At 36.0% G+C, this 17,819-nt stretch overlaps 1 protein-coding gene across 1 annotated transcript in view; it reads left to right on the top strand.

Moving 5' to 3' along the window:
• The window catches only part of KDM6A (lysine demethylase 6A), a 142,925-nt gene that overhangs the window by 52,454 nt on the left and 72,652 nt on the right, over positions 1-17,819 (top strand). The window contains exon 5 of the mRNA XM_032449218.1: positions 11,904-11,962. Within this exon, the coding sequence (XP_032305109.1) occupies positions 11,904-11,962 (59 nt within the window). The remainder of the gene's footprint in view (positions 1-11,903; positions 11,963-17,819) is intronic.

The raw sequence follows: 17,819 nt of genomic DNA, 5'->3' as shown, positions 1-17,819 counted from the left end.
ATGGTTTTCTGATGAAATACAATCACTGAACGATGTCTAGAGCAAATTACTCTGTGGAGCTGTATAAGGATGTCAGCACACTTTATCCTGTTCTGTCTCTGAAATCCATAAAAATATAATAACATAAGTGAAGTCATCCATCTAGTTCATAATGGAGCATTATAACTCTGTCTCAGTTCTGTTTTTCATCTCAGAATTTAGGCAAACAGAGCCTTCTGTCTGGAACTTACAATAGAATTTGGAAGAAAAGCTCATTTGGTAGGTACTTTGACTTCGCTGTTCTCAGGCAGGGACCTTTAAGATCTACTAGTTCTAACTTCCCTGCTGTAGACAGGGACACCTCCCAGTAGACCTTACTCAGAATCCCACCCAGCCTGGCACTGAGTGCTTCCAGGGAGGGGGCAACCTCACTGGGCAACCTGTTCCAGTGTCTCACCACCCTCACAGTAAAAAATTTCTTCCTATTATCTAGTCTAGATCTCCTCTCTTCCAGTTTAAAACCATTTCCCCTTATCCTGCTGCAGTGTGCCCTTATAAAAAATTCCTCCCCAGCTTTCCTGCAAGCCCCCTTCAGGTACTGGAAGGCTGCTGCCAGGATCCCTAAGGGTTTCTCTAGTCCAGGCTGAATAGTCCCCTTCCTGTGCATGGATGTTAAAAGCTTTCCTTGATCATGACGGCTATAACACTTCCTCTTATAGAAAGAGAGCATTCAGATACTTCTTGCTGGAGAATACTTCTGAGCTAGGCTTAGATTGAAGAGCAGACTGAAGCAAAGATGATTAATGTCATTTCTGAGTTCAAGACAAATCTGGATACATGATGCTACAAGAAGACAAGTAGTTTTGAAATGAGAATGAATATCACAAGCTGCTTTGGAGAAGTGATGCAAAATAAAAGTGTCTAAAGAAAGACAGTTGATATTTTAGATTATTTTTTTACTTCTAGTATTGAGTGCTTTTACTAATTCTGGTATTTGACATAGTCATCCAAATTCAGATTTATGTGGTATCTTTTTATGTTCACTGTTAACTAACCTCTTTAAACATTGATTTTATCTCTTCTTTGGATTTTAGTTCTTGCCATTTTTTTTTTTTTTCATTTTTTTTTTTCCCCCCAGTCTCACAGCATATACGTATAAACTAAGAGATGTGTGTGTGTCTTCAGATGTTCTTGTCTCCAGTTCAGGGTGCAGATACCAGGAATGACTTTGCTTTGTTCTTTGACTGGAACACAGTGAACCACCAAGGTATTGGAGCATCGTCTTGCTCCTTGTCATGGTAACTCATCTGTTCTGGCTGTTGAAAAAAAGTAGTTGACAGTTTGCCAATTATTTGGAAGAATATGACCTTCCATGTTGACAGAGGATTATTTTGTGGTAAGTGGAACAAAGATTCCTGTCTCTGTACTGTGTCAGTCAAATGTGAGATGAGCAGCAATTTGCTGGACTGAGTTGCTGAACTACTCTAAATCCAGAAGCATAGTTCTACTCCTGAGTCACTTTGTTAGGCATTGCATTTAGAAAGGATGATTGGCCATATTTGCCAGCACAGAACTCTGAATGAAGTTGAGTTTAACAAAATACTCATACACTCATAAAACTGAGTTGTACTGAATTATTGGTGTAGTAACTCCCACTTCACTGCAATGAAATTAAATGAAGCAAATGTCTTGCTTTATTCCATCCACCCTATGCATGCTGCATAGACAGCAGGATTCTCTAATTGAAGGAGCTGAGGTGGACAAGGGAGACTGCAGCCATTTGCTAGGCTGATATGGTCTTTGTGTCACTGAACATGTTTTCTGAATACACATGTTGAAGACTTTTCAGTCTTGTTTTGTTTAAGAAATTGAGAAAGAAGTAACCCACCTCTCACTGAATGTCTCTGTTAACCCAAATAGCTGGTTTATAACCCCTCTGTTGCTGCACATGGAAATACATGTGCAACACTGCCTGTGCTCTGCTCTCCAGGCCAAATTCACAGTTAAGCTTTTTTCTCCAACTTCAAACACGTAGCCAAGGCTTCTGGCATAAAGACATCAGATTAGATCACCACAGTAACACCTTATCTATCAACACAAGTTACAAAACAGGTGCATTTTTTGGATACAAACTTTGTGAAAAATGTTCATGTTTAGACAGAAAAAGTGCTATCGTAAACTGAATCTAGAAATGTGCAACTACTGTATCTGTGTAAAGATATTTTCACCAGTAGCAGACTTGATCTGCCACCAGCAGCTGAGACCTAGTTATTAATTCAAATTTTGTGTTTTATAAAGACAAAAATAGACAAAGAAGTTATGCTTAGAAGTGTTCATGGGCATTATCATCTAGAGGAGGAAACTAAAGACTCAGAGCAACCTATCACCAACACTGAGTTGAGACCTTGCAGCTTGAAAAAGTAGAGGAATGGTTTTGTCATAGTTTTGTAGCACTGCTGATTTAGAACCAGTCCCTGTCTAGCACTACTTCTCACATCTTTGCCAGTGCTACCATTTCTAGAGTGCTATAGCCACTGGCTGCCAGAAATGATCCGAATTATTAATATCCAGATAAATCAGGATTATTTTTGACTAGATCTGTTTCCCAGTCAAGTTCAATGTGTAGTTTCTCCCCACAAGTGCAAATGTGCAAGTAAAAAAGTGGAATGCAACTGAAGTGTGTAGCTCATTGAGCCTATACTAGTACAATGAAAACATCTATGAAACTTACAATGAATTTTTGGAAAAAGAGAGTGAAATCCTATTTATGCAATCATGGAGAAGTGAAATGTCAGAGCTAGTGTAGTTGAAGTAATATAATGCTGTTTATTAAAAGCTTAACAATATTTAAACAAAACTTAGGAGCATATCCTACCATACTATGAAAAAAATCTATAAATAAAAAGCATTACAGGAGCAACAGGGTCTCCTTGCAGTTGGTTAGCAAAAGTCTGAAGGAAGAGTATGGAAAAATGTGAAGGTCAGCACATTTATAAGACTACTCACTGCTTTCCATTTGCATGCTACTGCCAGGAATCCAAGTCTTTAACATATTAAAGTTGCTTCCAGCAGGACTCCAAGGGCCGCTTTCCCTGCTTCTCAAGTCCTCATGGAACTTGCAGCGTGAGCCGCATAGATCACTTGGCTCTGCAGAGAACACGTGTGGGCATGGGGCCACTGCTTTTTAGGGAAGCCTTACTAGGAATGCAAGATTTTGCACCTTAGGTTATGTTCAATAGTCACAGGGTTTGTCAGCCACCCGCTCAAAGCAAAATAACAGTTCTTTTATGTTCCAAGTATGTGAATTTGTTTATTTCTGTGCTGAAAAAAAAAGCTGAAGTTTTGACACTATGGTCCCTAATAGTTGATCCTGACGCTACTCAGAATATAGTGAGTTCCCTGGAGAGCACATACTGTATGAAATATGCCACTCAGGCTCTTATGCATAAATAACTAAAGGCCTTTGGGAACTGACAGGCTCACTGTATTTGGAACTGTTGTAGGAGTTGAAAATGACCTCTAGAGAGAACATCTACTCCATACCCCTTGCTAAGGCAGGTTCCCTACAGTAGGTTACACAGGAAGGAGTCCAGACAGGTTTTGAGTATCTTCAGGGAAGGAGCCTCAACAGCCTCCCTGGGCAGCCTGTTCCAGTGCTCTGCCATCCTGAAAATGCAGTTAATTTTCATGTTTTTTTGGAACTTTCCATATTCCAATTTGCATCCCTTGTTCTATTGCTGGATGTTATTGAAAAGAACTTAAGCAGTTCTGAAGTATTTGGGCAGAAGCGGGGAGGGTTCAAATGAGGTTTTCTCATAGGTGAAAAAAGAGAGCTGCCTATCAACAGGTTCTCCACATTCCCGGCATCTGCAAAAAGACAAAAATCCCTGCAAGTAGTATATTACAAACATGGTATTAACTTCAGTTTATTCAGAGTCTTCAAGAAATTTTCTGGTACCTTGAGAGTGATTAGATTTATAAAGGATTTCTAAAATATAGCTAGATAAATCGTACTTGCTAAGGCTCTGTTTCTTAAGGAATAATCACAACAGTCTAAAACTGTTAAAGGTCCTGTGCTTGCAGCTCAGCAGTGTGAAAACAATTAATATATAGAAGTCATTATTCCCGTGAAAAATATATTCTGGCACTTGTAACAGATGCATTAGTTTAATATCTTAGTAAATAACCACAATACCACAAGGTTTTTATCTTTTCAAGATAATTATTGCAAAAAAAACCCAATAGTACCTGGAGAAGAAAACTGACAAAAGCATCTTCCTTACTTCACATATACGTATGTCAGCATTTCAGGCAGGGCAACCACAGGGGGTTTTAAAAAATTTAAGAAGTTACTACTGTTTTGCATCAATATGAGCTTTTAACTAATTTTAAATCATCAGGAGTTACTCATGGCGCAGTAAACTTAACTGCAAAGTTATGGCAGTACTTGATATATATATTATATAATACATTAGTAATAGCACTACTGTAAAAGCAGTCTAAGTATATTAAGTAAACTCAGTGTAGCTCAGAGGTTCCTGTCTTTTTATGGCCATTCTTGAACATCTCTAGTTGCTCTCTCACCAATTAGAAAGCTGCTCCATATGTACTTGATATATAAGAAATACAACAGATTAAGCACTTGATCACAAATAATGAAACCTTATTTTCATGAATCAGTAAGTCTTCAAAACATTTGATGAAATAGAGGGAGCATGGAATGCTATATTCTTCATTTGCCTTTTTTTTTTTTTCTGTCCTGTTCCAGCAAAATAGGAGTCCCACTGAGTTTACAAGATACACCATTATTTCCCTGTCACTTTCTTACTACAGGAGATTCACTATCATGAATCACAAGGGAAAAAAGCCTTAAAATCATTAATTATGCAGCTGCTCTACCTGAGAAGCTTTGCAGAAAATGGGAGTGGACGAGCTGAATGTAGTGAGGAGTGACTACAAAGTGATACAAATACACACAATGAGACAACTAAAAGGCAAAACTGTCTATGGTGTCTACTGTTGTCTTGACTCTTACCTCATGTCATGCTGGGCGGTAACTGCAACAGAGCTGAATACAGAATTCTAATATATTGAATTCTAATATTCTAATAGAATAATATAATATATAATAAAATAATAATTCTAATTCTGTATAATTCTAATACATGGAATTTTTAACCAAATTTCCTAAGAATACACTTTTTGCCTGTGTTTCTTCTTTTTTTCTTTTTCCCTCGCTGCATGGGTCTTGAACCTGTTAGCCACCGTCAAATCAGTTTCATAGAAAGTAATGTGTCTCAAAGCTTAAAATCTCAAGGAGTATCACGGAAAATATTTGCTGGATAAGAGTCTCCAGACCAAGGTGTATTGCAGAAAGCAGCCAGTAGTAAATCATCTTCTCTTCTCTGGGAAGAGAGATTTAACCCTTCAATGCAACTTTAAAGCAAGCTTTTGCTCCTCTTGCCTGGCAGAGATGTCAGTGCGGACACGATATCATCATTCAGGATGCTCCCCCAGGAAAACCAGAGGAATTCCAGTTTGTGTGTAAGCACACAAAGACACGTGGGAGAAAGAAGGACAGAAGGAACCAACGGACAGCAGGCAGAAGCTTGTCATTTCCACAGGCTTCATTAACGTTAGTTGAAAACAGTTTGTTCTGTAAGCTGCAAACTGAACAAAATCCTACATTTGGAACAAAGTGCTGAATATCAGCCTTGGGCAAAAAAATCATACTACTTGCTTCAACTCTTGAGTTGTTTTGTTTTTTTTACATGAGTCATTAACATTTAAAAATGGGTAGCTTGACTGAATAGTATAATTTGGATGTATGGCTTATGTATCTATTTAATATTTGTATTTATTCTAAGTATACAAAGTATTACAATGTAATTTTTAAGGTTGTTATTTAAAGCAGAGAAATATGAGATCATTGATTAATGGTTGCTAGTTAGATATCAACTATTACTGAAAAAGATTTTCTAATTAAGACAGAAGTTGGTTTACTAGAAATCGCTAATTGGGATTCTAATTGGTGATTTGGTGTTTTATTTGTTAGAATGTACAAATACTTAAAATAGGATACAACAGACGAGCCAGCAGGCCCACATGACAGGCAGCTGGGGGAGCAGGCAAGATGGCCAGCAGCCAAGAGCAAAGCAAAGCAGCTGGGCAGCCCACCAACCATTCCCACAGAATACTTCATTTCCATCAAATCATCATTTTTCAACAGAAGACCATACCTCAGTAAATTTTCAGCCCACTCAGTGAATGTATATATAGTAGTGAGTTTAAAGAGCCTTCAATTTCTAAGACAAAACAAAAAAATACAAGCAAGGCAAATGGTAGGACACCTCTTTCCCTCTCTGTTGTCTCTTTTCACTATTCATTGGTGCTCTTTATTCATTTATTCTACAACTCAATCTTCTTCCCCTCGCTAATTCCTCTTCTTACAATTACATCACTGTTTCTGTGCCTGATATTGCATATTCTTTCTGTCAGTGGTTTAACTTCTGAAAAATCAACTCTGAACTGCCTCCAGAAACATCACAGCTGTACTGAAGCAAGAACCTGAATGTTTTTAAATCTATGAGTCTCTACTTAATTCTGGCTATTACTGTATCTTAAAAGGGAACATTATAAGAAACCTCTCAATGTTGTTATCTTTAAAATCTTTTCCTCTGGGGCACTTTATTGCTAAACTTGATTACTTACACAGCTAGCCAGTAGCCTGAAGGAGAAGAAAGAGAGGAAAAAAGAAGACAACCAATTCACCTATTTTATGTTATGGAGATTTTCTCCTCCTCTGTGTTAATATGACATCCTTTTATATGACTCTAGGGAGCGCTTATTTAAAGGTACCTTGCAAAGTTGAGTTCTGCAAATTAACTTTGAACTACAACAGCTTCTCCTTGGTGTGAGCGGATACCCATTTATTCTCGTACTAAAAGTTTGCAGAATTCCTTTTTACATCATACACGTTGATTCATCCTCCTTCCTGTCTCCTCTGCAAATAGTTCTCATATACACTTCTGTCATTTATCTGAAATTTCATTTGCTGTTCTGTGTTTAAGAAGAGGATGATTAGATTCTAGCAAAATGTCAAGTTGATCTATACTTACCTTTCATATAATAGCATATTTTTCAGTAGAGTCTTCTGTATTATTCTTTGTTAAATTGTTTTAGGGTTTGGGGTTTGGTGTTTTTTTTGGTGTCTGATTTTTCTTTCTGTACTGTTGACTTCTTTTGCTACTCAGATTGACTTCTCAAACATCAACTATGCATACATGAGATGCTGTAGACAGGTAACTTTAAATAATGCTTCCATTTAAAAAGCTCAAAGTACCACATGAAATTCCACCTGTAATCAAAATGTTTTGTGGTTGTTTTTTTTTTTAGTACTTATAAATTTCTAGCACTCAACATCTAAAATTCATCTTCTATTTTGGAATATATTTATTTACTTTCCCTTCATATTCATTAAAAATGAATGAAAATTTAATACTAGCCCCACATTTACATTTTTTCCATAAGATGCTGATGTAAGTCAATTAGATTGAATTTTCTAGATCTGTGTGGTTTTTTCCAGTAACAACATAAGAAACAACAATTTTTCAGTATTTTAGAGAACTACTTACTCCTATATTTTGTATGTTATTCCTCTCTAATGTAACCTGCATCTGATGACCTCTTATTTAAAGTAAGATCTTCAAGAAGGACTGATTTTTTTCCTAATGCTGTCTTAAGATGAAGTTATCTACAACAATAGAATTCCCATAAAATGCATTATTTAATTGCAGATGTCAAAAAAAATAAAATAAAATAAAGTAAATTTTCTTTGCTGTGAGGGTGGTCAAAGATTGGAACATCTTCCTAGAGAGGTCGTTGATGTTCCATTCTTGCCAGTGATCAAAAGGCATTTGTACAGTGCCCCCAGTAATGTGCTTTAACTTCTGGTTAGTGCTGAAGTGGTCAGGCTGCTGAATTCAGTGGTCCTTTATAGTCTCTTCCAACCGAACTGTTCTATAAAACAAAATACACTCCTTGGAGACAGACAATAGACATTGGAAAGCCTGCTCTTACTGGCAGGGAGGATCACAGTCAGGTCTCTTCCAGATTAATTTATGCCATGGTGGAGAGAACAAGAGCTCATTTGCTGGAATGTCACACTGGATTGACACTGTTAAGCTAAGAAGCTTTGTGGAATGTATCCTCTTTTTAGTGTGTTTTTTGGCATTACGTTAGATCATTTTCTTCAACAAAAATATCTGCAGAAATTCTGCTTTAGGAAGTCCATGCTATATTTCATTGTTTAATATGGTAATTAATAACGGATTTGTTACCAGCTGGTAAATACCTTCTTCACAAATTCTCTTATGATTTCACTGAATGATAGTTACGCAGTGCAATCATTTTAGAACCTGTTTAGTGCCTTCATTTGAGATTGGCTTCCAATAGATTTTTCAGGTCAGATACTCTGTTACATAAAATGGCACAAAAGATAACTTTTTGTCTCCTGAGTTACCTGTTGGTAAAAATACATGCTGTTAAGCATAACTGAGATTTTACCCAGCATAATAGAGTACCTGTAAGTAGTAAAATCGAGAATATAAACCCTACTGTCTGTTTTAACTACATAAGCTTATAAAAATGGAAAAAGATATTTGAGCCATCTAGTGGTTGGTATGAAACATTTTAACATTCTGAATAGGTTGTAGAAAATGCAAATGACACCAACTTGGAAACTGCATTTCTCATTTGTATGATTCTTAGTGGCATAGCTGTAGAACGAAAGAGACTGACATTCAGCTTCAAATTTGAGGTACAGACTGTTTCAGTTTGCAACTTCCTTGCAGGTTTATGTGAAGGAAGAGATCTGATAACATAAAAATTACATTTAGATGTACAAAGCCAAATAATGAATTTTAGAATGAGTACTTAGGAATTGTGAAGGTTCTGAGGAACTTGAAAATTATCTTATTACAATCTTTTCTGTATTTTCTATTTCTTTATGGAAAAATGTTTGGAGGAAAAAGTATTGATCTGTATTCTCCATCAGCAGCTATTTATAGTAAGGTCTTGAATAACAAGGATTAAATTAAACAAAAAAAATTACTGAAAAACATGGGATGGATGCCTTTTGTAGTATACTTCTATTCAAAAGCGAGCAACAGAGTCAACTGGAAACAGATTTCTTAAGTCAGAATATGCAGACTCACAGAATCTCACAGTGTCAAGAAAAAGTACATTTTTAGATGAAAAATTCGTGTTGCAATGCAAACTTTATGATCTTTCTTGGTGCTTATAGGTGTTAAACTGTTCTAGCCTTTGATATTGGCTGTTGCCAAATAGAACATCAGGCATGTTGAGCCTGATGGTATTCTGCAATAGAGGCAGAAAAGTTAGTTACTGAAGTTATGAGCTTTGTATGTAACTCATTTTGAATGATTGGTGGGAAGCTACTGCTTATAATGAGCCACTGTGTTATCATCTAGTCCTTGTGAAAGCCTCATCCAGCTTCAAGATCATATTAAAAGGTATTTTTTAATTATTAGGGCAAACCTAATAAATAATGAACAAGCAGTGCTTATGATGTTATTATTCAGTTAGAGCTATAGTATTTCAGAACAGATGAATGTGATTCATGCTGACTTTTCAGAATTTGCATCTTTACATTCACAGTAAATTATTACAAAGACTTAAATCTTGCCCTGTTTTATATTGAGAAGACAGTGGTAGCTTAGCATGCTTAGAAGGTCTGTTTGAAATGCTTTGTAAGGCCAAATGAAAATAAGAATGAGAAAAATTAGAAAACCAGCAAGGGACAGGGCAGTAATAGTGGGTTTTTATTTTACTGAGGCAGAAACAACCTGAAAGCTTTATGTAAATTTGATATATTAGTACATTTAGACAAATCTCCTGTATTTTGGTCTTGTCATATACTTTCAATGTTGAGTGTTATTAGCCCTTTGAATCAGAATAACAGGTACATCAATATTCTGAGTATGTAACTCACCTGTATTGTGAACTCTAATAGATATCAGAAGAGGAAATTAAATTCTTTGAAGACTGGAGAAGTGTTGGTTATCTGGCATATTTTTTTGTAGTTGTGATGAGTTTTGCAGTTGTGATGCAGTAGTGATTAGGGATTTTTTAATTATTCTTCTTCTCAATTGATATGGTGATCTGGTCTTGAAACACAGTCGTTGTGTCTGTAAATAACATTCTACTATTTTGTTAACTTCTGTTTTGCAAAGAAGCTTGAGCTGAACAGAGTAAAGGTTGCTAGGCTTATGTTGTATTTTGTAAGTTTCCAAGTTGCACATGTGAAAATATCTTATTTTCCTACTTTGTCTTCTAGACCAAGACATGATGTATGTTCAGTTTTTGAGCTTTTCTTTATTCCTAGTCTGTTGTTTCCAGAACACATTTGGATAACTGGAAATACATGGGGTGTGGAATTTAAGATCTGTGTGTTCATGGTGTCCCTAATGTGCTTTTGTTCACTGGAACAGGAATGTGGTTTTATGGTAATATTAGAATGTCATCTTTTATTGTTTGTGTGCTTCCCTTTCCACTCCCTTTGTACACAACTCTGATAGTTGTAGTATCTGGTCATTCCGAAGCATTTTCTTGGAATCTGTCCATTGCTAAAGCTGTGATCCAACTGTATTCATGAAAGGATCTTTGGCGTTTCCCATGTTTATAATTTGCATTTAGAATATACAAATGAGATGTACTGAAATCATAATGCTAGGTTCTGTTTCTGATGAATGGTTGCTCTTCAAATTAGGTTTTGGTTACCACTTATTTTCTAGGAGAAAATTGGTTATGTCTTACGTATTTCAGTTTGGTTTAATGCATGGCTCAGATTCTTTTTCTGACATTTTATAGAAATTGAATTGTTGAAGAAGTGAATGGGAGTGGAATAGGGATTATCTTGAAGAAGTGTCTTCGACAATGGAAATTTCATCTGTGTTCATGTGTCAGAGCCCTTTCATTTTGGATGTATTCATGGTCTCTCAAAAATGGCAATATACAGAAGAAAAGCCTGAAACTGTGTCATAGGCAGCATATACGCTTCCTTATGTAAATAATAGAATAGCTGCTAAACAAAACAGTTACACTGTGGCATAATGTTTTATCAAGAGAAAAAGCAGTTTGTTTATTTTTCCATATTTTAAGAAATAAGTAATAATTATTTGTAAACATTCGTTGAACTCCTTAGTAATGTCACTTTCAAAACAAAACAAAAAGAAGGTAGAAAATGAGTTTTATGGTGCGAGTGGTACTTTTTCTTTTATTTCTTCTTTTTACTTCAAAATAAGAAAATAAAACAGAAATTTAATTAATGATGAAGAAACACGGCCACCCTTAATTTGAAGCTGATGGTCTGTGTTTTTCGTGTAGATAAAAAGTAGAAGTTACTTCAGCATGTTTTCAGGTTCTTTTAACTCAGCTTCTACTTTTGACAGTGAAATTAAAGTGTGCATCTTTGTTTATTTTTACATGACTGTAAATTACTGTAACTGTGGTATACTCTTAGGTTATAAAACATTTTTGTTGTATTAAATTGCCAGAACATCATTTGCTTCCCTGCTGTTCTGCAAATAGAACAAAGCGCATTAGTTTCTCTTGATGTAAAAGTACTTGCATATTATTGTTGTCAGTGCTCCTCCAGAGATAAATTTGTGCATTTAAATTCAGAATTTAGTTTCAAATTTTACAGAGGATTTCATCTATTTTTTAAATCTCTAACTACCATCTCATCCCTCCCCACCCCCTCTGTTTTTTTGTTCATCCTTCTCAATGTGAAATTAGAATATGCATATCTTACAATGGAAATTGAATGTTGAACAGTGAACAAATACTTGCAGCTCAGTCACATTGGTTTATCTGGGCTCTAACCGTGTTTCTTTTCTTTACAGAATGCTGCCTTTTTATATGGCCTTGGTTTGGTCTACTTCCATTACAATGCCTTTCAATGGTAAGTTGGAATAACCCAACAGTGTAATTTGTGGTGTTTTATCAAGAGGTGAATATTTCAGCGTCAGTGTGAAATATTGTACTTTTATATAAATATGCTTTTAGAAGAGATGTTGTCCAGGATCTCATGTTTGACTGTAACATGCTTGTTGCAGACACTGTAGTTACTTGAATAGGAAAGCAACTACAGAAAAAGTGGTTTAGCTTCCTATAATACAATTCAGCAAGGGGAATGAAATGGTATGATTTGACAGGTTTCTGTGAATTCTTCATATCTGTGTTCAGTAGCCCGTGTTGTGAACAAATTTTACATTTCTCTGGCAAAAACATTGGGAAAAGAAGTTTCTGTTTAGCTGCTTTTCAGCAATTTTTCCATCACTGTGTATGGCGAAAGTTTTAAACATGAGCCAGCGGTACATGAACAGACAAATGTTTTGCCATGAATGTTTAAAACTGACATAACATGCAGAGTTATGAAGAGCTGTAAGTTCTGGCTGGATTTTGGAAGTGGGAAGGGGCTGCAGTTCTGTTGGGGGTGGAAGAAGGGCTTTTTTAGGTGTTTTTTATTTTGTGGGAAGTTTTGTTTTTCTCTTGCTTTGCTGGAACTGAGAGAAGAATGATGAGCGGAATAGGCTCGGTCACTGTTGTACTGTTGAGATTCTCAGACTTTCCTGGTCAGTAGTAAGAAAGATGCAACTTATTGTAGGCACCACTGGGGGAAAAGAAAGTTAAGAAGATGCAGTGTTTAGGTCATGTGTTTTTTTTTCATAACATTCATTAGTTTATCTTTTATTTATTTATTTATTTATTTATTTTAAATTATTTATTTTTAAAGTCATTTTTGGTGATTTCCTTTTGGCTAGTAACACTTCATGTAACAGCTGCTAATAAAATTAAAGTTATTTGATTAATTGATTAGTAAAAAGTTTATGATCGTATTGGACTAAGCCTGGAGTGACAGCTTCAGGCAATAAAATGAGATCTCTTCTCCCTCTTCAGTAAACTGTTACTTTATCAAAAAGCTTCTGTTTATATGTAAGACAAAAGATCCATCCTTTCCTCAGCCAGGAAATAAGGTTTTATTCTTCAAATTAATGTAATTCGGTTAAATCGTGAGCTCAAAAGCTTGGTTATTTTTTTTCCCTCTTATGACTCAATTGTTTTCTTTATAAGTAGTAGTGAAATGTATGGCGTGTATTATACATGACATGTGATTCTGTTGCATCCTAATTAACAAGAAAAGTTTGCAGGAAAATTGAGAATATTTTATTTTGAGGTTGTGATTGATCTTTAATTTGGCTGATTTACAGAATGTTCTTGTTCTGATGTAGGCTTCGCTTCATCATTTGACATGATACAGTTTGCACAGTAGAAATGGTTGCAAACTGAGGTGAAATTACGTGAGTCAAAGAAGTTAAATTTAGAGTAGCTCATTTTTGAAAGACCACCTGTTCAACGTAGATTGTTGCCATTAGTAGATCAGGCTTTTTTTGCACATTCCTGTGGATGGAGCAACAACATCAGTTGGTTGTGAAGCTTAAGTATTGATAGATCATGGCTGGGAAGTAAAACAGATTTTTCTTACATGCTTTTTAAAAAGCTTGTTGAGAACATGAGTATAAATTGATTGTCTTAAGTTATAATATCTTAACTTCACGTAGAGCTGTATGTTAAGATCATGTAAAATAATCCAGTTTTTTACTTCATTCATACAAGAAAATTATACATGATGTACTAAGGAAGTTGGGTATCAGGAGAGCACTGGGTAGAATTGTTAGAGGAAGAAAATCTAATACAGATAAAATCTCATGCTTCTATATGCCTTTTTATTATTATTATTATTATTTAATGCCTTTGAGTGATTTTTCCTTTAGTTGGGGACAGCAGTGGGATGTGTGTTTGTGAGTATTTAGCTGTGACAAGTCTGCTAGAGCTTATAGCAGGTTGCTTACTTTAGGTATGTTCTTTGTAGATGTTTTCCCCTCTGCAGATTGCAAGGAGAATCCTGCTTCCTTCACAGTAAAGCTCTAGCCAAATTGTCTTGTTTCTTGCTGCGGCTATTCCGTGTATTTATAAAGGTACACAAATATTTGTATTTCACAAAGGTAGAAGAGACCTCAACTCTGTTTGGCGTTGTTTAGCTTGTTGTACTTTATTCATGAATGTTTTATATTATCCACACAATGTTAGATATTCATAGACTTTAATGAGAGTCATGTACATATTCCTCCCAAAAGGCAGGGTTAATGAAGTGTTTGATGATGTTCCATCTGTCATATAAATAGGAATGATATAAAAGCGAGCAAGAATAAGGTCGGTTTTCGAATACTTTTTTATTATTTTGCTTTTGAATTTTCTGCTATTCATTAAAAGAAGTGTTGGGCTGACTCCAAGACACCTATGAAATTCACTGTGTTCAGTATTACACGCTTCTCTAGATAGTAAAGAAGCACTTAGTGTCAAGTACTAAATCTTAGCTGACATATCATTGTATACTGGATGTTTTGTTTAACAATTTATGTAAGAACTGAAAGTACTTATATACATATTAGCATATATAAAAATTGTGATAGTGTGATCAGATCAAAGACATTTCATGCAATTGTTTTAGAAAGATATGACAGAAGGCTTTACCTCAAAAAAAAACTGTATCAAACATATTAAAAAATGTCATACAGATCTTAAATTTCAATGCTCTGTTGTTTTACACCATTTATCATCAAGCAGTGAAAAAAGTGGATGACTGACTTTCCCTGTTGATTCTGTGTTTCTTAAGCAGACCAAAGCACTGGGAGATAGCTGAGATATTGTTATAACTTGAATAATGTGATGCTTTCTTCTAGACTGAAAATGGAAAGTTTTGGTAGATCACCAAAGACTACCTTCAGTTTTGCACAATAGCTACAGTCTATGTAGTGGCTTGGATGCCAGATTTGTTCTTTTAATTCTTCTTGTCCCCCTGTACTCGGCACTGGTGCAGCTGCACCTTGAGTACTGTGTTCAGTTTTGGGCCCCTCACTGCAAGAAAGACATTGAGGCCCTGGAACGTGTTCAGAGGAGGGCTACAAAGCTGGTGAGGGGTCTGGAGCACAGGCCTTATGAGGAGAGGCTGAGGGAGCTGGGATTGTTCAGCCTGGAGAAGAGGAGGCTCAGGGGAGACCTCATTGCTCTCTATAACTTCCTGAAGGGAGGTTGCAGTGAGCTGGGGGTTAGCCTCTTCTTTCGTGTAATCGATGATAGAACTAGAGGGAATGGTTTTAAGCTGCGCCAGCTGGACATTAGGAAGTATTACTTCTCGGAAAGGGTAGTCAGGCATTGGAATGCACTGCCCAGGGAGGTGGTGGAGTCACCGACCATGGGAGTGTTCAAGAAACGTTTGGATGTGGTGTTGAGAAATATGATTTAGCTGGGAAGTATTGCTAATGGTTGGACAAGATGATCTTCTAGGTCTTTTCCAACCTTGATAATTCTGTGATTCTGTGATCTGAATGTTTCTTGAGTACCTTCAGGGATGGTGACTCCACCACCTCCCTGGGAAGATCAGGGGAGTAGGCTTTTCCAAACAGACTGATGTGCATAGGAATGCAAATCCCCTACTGGGGACCTGCTTAACCTTAATGGGAACACTCCACTCTTCTGTGCAAACATCATATTTTGTCAGATGCAGCATTTGCTGTGCATGCCTCCAGGTATATCAATAGTTTGCACCATTATGGAGGGCACAGCACATGATATAATAGTCCGGTAGCTGCTGTTTGCATGGGAGATGCTGAGATTGACATTGCACTGATAATTTGCCGTTTGTGGAGTTTCTGCTTTGAAAACACCTGCTTTGGGAAAGTCCATGGGGGATATTATTTGAGAGTTAAAAAAACTCTCAAAATATCTCAAATAATATCAAAAAATATCAAATAATATAATATCAAAGTTAAAAAGTTTTTTAGTAATAACTTGTTGTCTTTAATTTGCATATCTGTATCTGTGTTTCCTTCTCTCTCCTATCACAGTTCTGGTTGCTCTAGTCTGCAGTTAAAATTAATCAGAGAGCAGAGTTTAAATGTACTCTGTCTAGATATACTGCATTGTCAATATAGTTCTTAGTTTTTTGGTGGCTAGGTCTGAATAACCCTTTTAGGTATATGCAAAATGAAAATATACACATAGACTACATGTACTAGTGGCAATTAACCATTAACAAAGTAGTAATTGCTTTTCTCTTTTGTTGTCTCCACTTTCTGTTATTGTGTCTCAAACCTGCCTCTTGGACTGATGAAAAAGCACAGTATCTGTTAATAATAAAAGAAATAGGAAAAGAAAGCAGGCTTAGCTGCTGCTATATATAAATTCTTTGGAGACTGCTGCTCAAAATGTTTCAACATTCAACTGCCAGGGCATAATAAACACGGAATTATTGTATCTGAAGACTGTTAAATCATTTCGTAAAATGGCAGTAATGATTACTTCTGTATACATAAGTTTTGTTTATGTTCAAACTGCGTTGATGAATTTCAAATAGAAATTTGTCCATGTTGTCATGACATTTTTATTAGTTAGGCTTGGAACAGGTGGTCAAAACATTGAAAGAGAATGAAGAATAAAAAAACAAAAGTTTCACTCCAGCTGCATCAAGTAGAATGTTACATTTTGTAGGCTTATTCTGATTTTAATGTATTTTGTTAGAAATGCACATATGTTAACTTTGGAACAGTTAATTGATGCTATTTTGTAATATTTTTTTGCCTGGCTCAGATCTGATTATATTCACAATCTATGCAAGTCAAACTTTTCAGAAAGTCTTATGAGAGTTCACTGAATCTTTAATCTAATATTCTATTAATTATTCTTCAGCTACTTTCTTCACTTCCATAGTGAGAGGCATTGTTGTATAGGTGAGTGGGTGTGAAGATAGCTGCAGTACTGATTTTGAAAGTCTTGATTTGGAGATGATAGATTTGTGTCATTTTTTTATTTTTTATTTTTTTTGCCTGGATTTTTGAAGCGGTGCTGTACAAAATGTAAGCCCAGAGGTGCACTTAATCCTCTGTAATGTCTGTTTTCCAATCCTGCTTTCTCCTTCTGTCTAACGTTAGCTAACCTTTCCCACTTGTTAATGGAAACTCTTCTGTTCTTGTTGAAAACCCTAATTTAATTGAAATAAATTCCAGTTGACTTAGCCAGAGTTGTTTCTTAACAGCTGGTTGACTGATATCTATAAAGAACAAACCTGAAGTATTTTCAGGTAATTTAGAGGTAATTTAGACCGCCGTTGTTTATTTCTGCAACCTGAGAGCTTCCAGACATTCAATTCTGATTTAGCCTTTGGATACATCAAATTCAATTCTTATTTAGCTTTTGGGTTGAAATAGGAAGCTCTGTCTGTGCATGAAGGCCAGCCAGTAATCGGTGGAGTCTAACAACCTATTTGAAGATGGCTCTGTTGCCATCTCTGAAGGAAGCTCTTTTCCTCTTAAGCCACGTCATGTTCAATGTGTGACAGCTCGTCAGGCCATTGGCTTATATTACCTCTTTAGTATTGGTACCAGTGAAGAGCTTTGAGGGAAGACAACTCAGCAACTTGCATGCCTTGGGTCCTTCAGTCCCATTTTTTTTTGGATGTAGGCTTGGGTGTACAGAGTGTATGTGAGCAGGGTTACAATTCCATGTATGGCATAAAACAGCAACGTCTTAATTGTGGGGGTTTGTTCTGTATTTGATAAGGGGCTACACTTACCCTTTTAGAACATGGCATTCTGTCTTGGAATGGATTTTCAAATACCAGTGGCCAACAGTGTAAACTTAGGGTTTTTTTTTTTTGTTTTTTTTTTTTTTAAATTGGTCTGTTGTTAAGGTTTATTTTA

This window comes from Coturnix japonica, chromosome 1 (assembly GCF_001577835.2).
Source record: "Coturnix japonica isolate 7356 chromosome 1, Coturnix japonica 2.1, whole genome shotgun sequence".
NCBI classification, from domain to species: Eukaryota; Metazoa; Chordata; class Aves; order Galliformes; family Phasianidae; genus Coturnix; species Coturnix japonica.
This window is presented reverse-complemented; position numbering and strand designations above follow the sequence as displayed.